This window comes from Triticum dicoccoides, chromosome 3B (assembly GCF_002162155.2).
Source record: "Triticum dicoccoides isolate Atlit2015 ecotype Zavitan chromosome 3B, WEW_v2.0, whole genome shotgun sequence".
NCBI lineage: Eukaryota > Viridiplantae > Streptophyta > Magnoliopsida > Poales > Poaceae > Triticum > Triticum dicoccoides.
This window is the reverse complement of record NC_041385.1, coordinates 752,481,544-752,487,825: the sequence shown is the minus strand read 5'-3', so window position 1 is coordinate 752,487,825 and position 6,282 is coordinate 752,481,544. Positions and strand designations below refer to the sequence as shown.

The window sequence follows — 6,282 nt, the reverse complement described above, 5'->3', positions numbered from 1 at the left end:
CGTGTGCTCATGCAGTTGGCACTGGGTCTTGATAGACATTAAAGTTGAGGAAGGAAAAGTTGAATTACTGGACTCACTAACTAAAGAAGATAAAGACTTCACCATCGTGAAGGGGATAGTCAATAGGTAATTTCAATCATTATTAACTATATATATCTCGGCCTATTATTAGTTCGTCATTTCCTGATATAAATTATTTAATAACCCCTTTATTAATTTTCTTTGCTGGCGGGCAGGGCATGGGAAAAGTTCATCAAGGTGACTCCAGGCGACTGAGCTCAAAAGTTGTTTTGGCATCGACCAAAGGTAAGTAATTAATTAGTACTAGCTAGCTACCATCTCTTTAATTCTTGTTTCAATATCATTAATTAATTATCATGCTTGATTAATCATTATCTGATTCAATTCCATTCTCGTAAAGGCCCTGAAGCAGGCGCCGGGGAATAATCTGTGTGCATTCTACGTTTGCGAGAACATTCGCATGACGGCGTTCGAAAGGAGCAGATCTGATAGACATGACTGGGTACGTTTGTCAGAACACTATTTATACCATTATCGATATCTAGTCACGCAACTAATACACATGCATATTGATCTCCTTCTTAATAGTTCAGAGAGGTGCGGGATAAGCTCCTACCATCGGACCGCATACTAGCAATTCAAGAGGAAATAGCCGGATTTTTGCTCGACCAGGTCATAAATCCCAAAGGAGAACACTATTACCCGCTACCACCCCATGAACCACTTGTCATCGTGCTTCGGAGGCACCAAGGCAACATATGTAGGAAAAATTGTATATGTATATACATGTGTATGTGTGAATAATTAATGGTGTTGGTTGTGAGACATTCGATGATATATATATATATATATATATATATATATATATATATATATATATATATATATATATATATATATATGCGATTCTACGTACGAGAAAATCTATTTATATATATGCATAACGTGTACAATTTGTAGTATCGTGAAATACCAGCAAACAAAAAAATAGAATGGAAAATAAAGCAAAACCCCCCAAACATTTAGTACCGGTTGGTGTTACCAACCGATAGTAATGTCCTACGCGCACACGGGTCTGGCTCGTGCCACGTGGTGTCACTTTAGCGCCGGTTCATGACAAACCGGTACTAAAGGGGGGGGCCTTTAGTCTCCACTCTTTAGTGTCGGTTGTCAAATCGGCACGTACTAAAGGCCGTTACGAACCGGCACTAAAGGCCGGTTCTGCACTAGTGACTGTACTTCCTTCTTCTATGGAAAACAGTTTAAACAATACATTCAGCTTTCAACGAAGAACTGCATAATAGGTAAATGTTTTCTGCCCCCATACTGAAATATTGATAAAGAAACAATAGTAAAAATAGAGTAACACCAACCTTGAATTGAACTTGTGAGAAGCATGGGCTTGCATCAACCATCCTCGTAGGGTATATGCTCACAGCACATCGTTGCTTATAAATCAGACAGTACCATATCCGAGCCCCAGTAATTCAAAGACAAGAGTATACCAGTAACAGCAGCCAAACCACCAAACACTTTGTTCCGAAGCAAATCAACAACATCCTCCATCCCTATTCTAATTCCGCTTGACATCTCCTCTTCTTCTTGAAGGCGACAAGAGGAAAAGAAAATTCAGGCGGATCCATCTCTCCATCGCAAAACCCAGACGAACACAACACCAAAACAGCCGCCCCTAAGTCGGGCCCGACCTCCAACCTCCGCCAACTTCGCCCCGCACCCCAACGCAGTGACGCACCTCAACCCAACCCAACACTACCATCACTGAATCTTAACGAAAAAAATCAAGCTCGGTTCAAACCAGAGCACATGTCAAAATTTGCATACAGTGGCATTGAGAGAGACAAGAGGGAAAGCAAGAAGGATTGGTAAAGGGAGAGATGAAAAAACGATTTGAAGAATCTCATCTTGGCGTCATCGGCCGCGCTCGACGTTACTTACGCACGTGGCACTCCCCAGCCTTGCCTCTGCTCACGCCGCTTGTACCCGTTGCGGCGCCATTCTCGTCGTGGACATGCATCAGTCGAACCGCCGCCAATCAATGTCCTCCACAATAGCACTGAATGTCGGATGCACGGAAGAAGGGAACAGAATGAGGGGTTGGGGCGGCGGCGGATCTGTTTTCACGTCTGCAACGACGGTCAAGATGGAGGAACTAGGCCATGCATCGGCGACGGCGGCGGCGCGGTTGCCTCCCGAGGGAGGAGACGGGATTCAGAGCAGCAGTTTTGTCTCCCGTGATTAGAGGAGCGGCGGTTTTGTCTCCTGTTGGCGCTGGACCTCTTCAAGCAACTACTCCGCCAGCTCTTCCTACCAGACCCTCTTCCTTGGTGCCTGCGAGGAACCACACTGGAAGCTCACGTGGAAATCATGGGCACCGCCTCGCATCAAGTTCTTCATGTGGCTTGCCCTCCAAGATAGGTGCTGGACAGCCGAGCGTCTCGCGAGACATGGCCTGCCCCACGAGCCCGCCTGTGCCCTCTGTGACCAGGAAGATGAAATGATGCAACACCTGCTGGCTGGCTGCTCCTTCTCCCGCCAGGTGTGGTACGATGTTCTTGCTTGGGCTCGCTCCCCCACCGATCTGCCGACCGGAGACACCGACTTCCTTGCTTGGTGGGCCTCTTCTTGTGCTCTCGCGCCCGCTGCCATGCGTAAAGGCCTATCCTCCCTCATCATCCTCACCGTTTGGTGGATCTGGAAGCATAGAAATAGCTGCACCTTCGACGGGGACGGGTCCTCTGTCTCCCACTTGTGCTCCACCATCAAGGACGAAGCGCGCCTTTGGGCCCAGGCCGGCGCCGCCGTGATCACTAACATCATCCCAGAGCGCTAGGCTAGGGTTTTTCTTGGGGATGAGCAACCCCGTCTGTTTGCTCGACGTCCACCTCCATGCCTCCCTTTTGTGTACATGGCATAGTGTGTCGTCCTAATCCCATGCTGCAATCACTCTCCTTCTATCAACGAAAAGATACGCATCCTTAGCGTATTCGCGAAAAAAAAGAATTTGTGGCGTGGCCCCTCCCGTGATTAGAGGAGATGAGAGAGAATAGAGATGGGATAGGTGTGATCCGGCGGAGAATGGTCAGCTAACACTAATTTCTACATGCAATCGGGGCATCTAGTCAGATGTATTTAGGCCATTATATCTCATTAGATGGGATAATCCGGTGGCACAAATTAGCCCAGGTACACATAACGGGGTGGCTTTAGAAAAAAAAATGTTGGATTGTTTAATAGTAGTATAGATTAGTATTTCGGCGACCAACTTTCTCTCGTTTTCCCCTAATCTTAGGCGGCTAGAGCAAACTTTTCCTTTTAGACCTCATTGGCGAGTCTATGAATTTGGTATCAGCTACTTCAGATCTATGCAATGGTTCAATGGCGACGAATGTGGCTCCAAGACGCCGGTCCTTAGGGGCACGTGCACACAGATTGCCGGTGCTGTCATCGACAAGGTCAAGCCGGCTCCGGTAGGGAAGCAGTGATAATGGCGCACCAGCGCCTCATTCTATAGCAGCAACAGAGGTTGTCCGGTGGTCTCTAAATCTTGATATAATTTTTATTATGATGTTTTCTACTTCCAATGACTTGATAATAAATTTGATCCTTTCCGATTTTTTTTTGAGCGACCATCTTTTTCTTTACATAAATTCGAGTTGAGCATTAAAAAAAACATTTGAGCGGACCAGGCTAACGGCCCACCGTAAACAAGCCCATGGACTCTTATTTTCTCTTTATGTTGGGCTTAATGTTCTTGGGGCTATGGTTCCGAGTTCTCAAAAAAAAAAGTTCGATTCCGGCGAACACAGTACAGCAGAGGGAGCGAGAGATGGGGAAGAAGGGCAAGGCGGCGGCAAGGGAGCGCCGGGAGGAGCGGCGGCGGGAAGTCACGCTCCTCCGCGCCGTACCCTACGAGCCCCACCAGCGGTGGTGGGACGGCCTCGCGCCGGCGCGCGCCGTGGCGGTGGTGACGGGGGCCAGCCGCGGCATCGGCTACGAGATCTCCCGCCAGCTCGCGCGCCACGGCCTCCACGTCGTCCTCGCCTCGCGCGACGCCGCGCGGGGCAGGGACGCCGCGGAGGGGATCCTCCGCGAGGAGGGCACGAGCGCGGAGTGGCGGCAGCTCGACGTGGCGGACGCCGCGTCGGTCGAGGCCTTCGCCGCCTGGACGGCGCGGACCCACGGCGGCATCCATGTCCTTGTGAGCCTCCACAACTGCCATGCTCTTACTCTATACAGTACTATGGAACGCTTCAATTTGGTTTCGAAAATTTCATACACGGCTGTGGTTTCAATTTTATTTCGTCCCTATCCAATTGAGTGATGGAGCGCCTGAGAGTAGTGGTGCCTAATTGCCTAAGCTGCATTAAGTTCTGAATATTTATGTTCGAAAAATTCCTACTACCATGCATAGAAGTCTGAATATTTAGTAGAAAATAGCTTGGACATGGGCAGTCTAAAAATGATATTCAGTTTCGTACATGTGAGAATATGATACATAGGTTCTGCACAAAGCAAGGAGAAACCGATATGCAATGACTGGTTAGGTGCTGATACTGGCAGATTTTTGTCTGGATATCTCGGGTAACCCAGCTACAGATTAACAATGCAGGTGTAAACTTCAACAGAGGAGCAGATAACTCTGTTGAATTTGCAGAGCAAGTAATTGAGACAAATTATTTTGGTACAGGGCGGATGATTGAAGCCATGCTACCATTACTGAAACCTTCTCCGTATGGTGGCCGGATAGTGAATGTGAGCTCAAGGCTTGGCAGGGCCAATGGCAGACGCAATGTAAGTTTCATCATTAACCTCTTCTTTTTCCCAAGTGACCCATTCTGAATTGTCCTTGACTTGTCTTTTCTCTTTTTTTAACCTATCAGAAAATCGGCGATGCGATCCTAAGAGAGCAACTATTAACTGATGATTGCTTATCTGAGGAATTGATTGATGGGATGGTCACTAAATTCCTTGAACAAGTGAAGCAAAATAGTTGGTCCTCCATTGAGTGGCCTCAGATGTACACGGACTATTCGGTCTCAAAGTTTGCTGTTAATGTGTATACAAGACTCATGGCAAGGAGGTTATCTGACAGGTCTGAAGGCCAAAAGATTTACATTAACTGTTTCTGTCCTGGCTGGGTAAAGACTGCCATGACTGATTGGGAAGGGAACATTTCAGCCGAAGAAGGTGCTGATACTGGAGTGTGGCTTGCTCTGTTACCCCAGGAACAAGCAACAATTGGAAAGTTCTATGCTGAGAGACGCGAGATAAGCTTCTGAGGTGACTAGTCTTGTCCATACTTTTCCTCCAGCTAGGCAGCTACAAGTAGAAATTTTCCATAGTTTTGCCCCCAGCTATAAGTAGAGAAAAGCCATGACCCAGGGTTCGTATGTTCAAATTGCTTTGTGTTCACTTGCACTTATTGACATAGAATTGATGTGTTTACTTTCATCCGTATTTTGCCTAATGGCTTGTGATTTGCTTTTTATTTTGCACGTCGGCTGAAGAATAGTAGAACCGAGATGTATTAATATTTCCTCTGTTATTATGTCTTTCAGAATTACTGTTCTGATACTTAACATACATTTAACCATATGCATTTAATTAAAGTTTTAAACTATGTAGGTGATCGGAATGGTGGATATGCGAGTGGGAGTGGTACATTTAACCATATGTATTTAATTAAAGTTTTAAACTATGTAGGTGATCGGAATGGTGGATATGCGAGTGGGAGTGGCATGTTCATGAAGAGCAATCCACATGATTGGCAGACTCCAGCATGGTTTTCGAGTCGCGACTCATGCGAGTTGCTCTGGGGCAGCGACTCGGAAGAAGTCGAGCCTGCGTTGTGACTAGTCATGACTCAGAGTCGCGAGTCGATACTAAGCTGAGTTGACCATATTTTTGCGACTCATAGACTAGTCGTCGACTAGTCGCAACTAGTCGAGCGACTCGAAATCCATGGACTCCAGTCGGTCAAAGAGCATTGAGTCTTCACACTGATGGAAGGCCATGCTCTCTAATTTTGTCAATAAATGATGCAGTACCAGATGCTTTCAGACGATACTCAGACGACGTTGCCCATCAGACCGTTTATTAATTAGATTCACGTCAATCTCATGGTGTAGAGTCTGCGTCGGCTGCACATCGGCCATACCATGTCGTGTGTACATCAATTTCGTGAAGTTGCTGGAAACAGGGAAATGTTCACCAGGCCCACCACCACTAGTCCACAACGGC

At 46.9% G+C, this 6,282-nt stretch overlaps 1 protein-coding gene across 2 annotated transcripts; it reads left to right on the top strand.

Moving 5' to 3' along the window:
- The first annotated feature begins 3,811 nt into the window (after nt 1-3,811).
- LOC119278271 (carbonyl reductase [NADPH] 1-like) lies at nt 3,812-6,074 on the top strand. Of its 2 annotated transcripts, none has more exons than XM_037559637.1 (4): nt 3,812-4,240; nt 4,639-4,833; nt 4,923-5,322; nt 5,746-6,074. In XM_037559637.1, the coding sequence occupies exons 1-3, from the start codon at nt 3,869-3,871 to the stop codon at nt 5,319-5,321; spliced, it is 966 nt and encodes a 321-aa protein (XP_037415534.1). In that variant the 5' UTR covers nt 3,812-3,868; the 3' UTR covers nt 5,322; nt 5,746-6,074. The 2 variants fall into 2 exon arrangements, with proteins under 2 accessions (XP_037415534.1, XP_037415533.1); XM_037559636.1 differs by having other exon boundaries at nt 3,813-4,240; nt 5,668-6,074.
- Nucleotides 6,075-6,282: the final 208 nt, after the last annotated feature.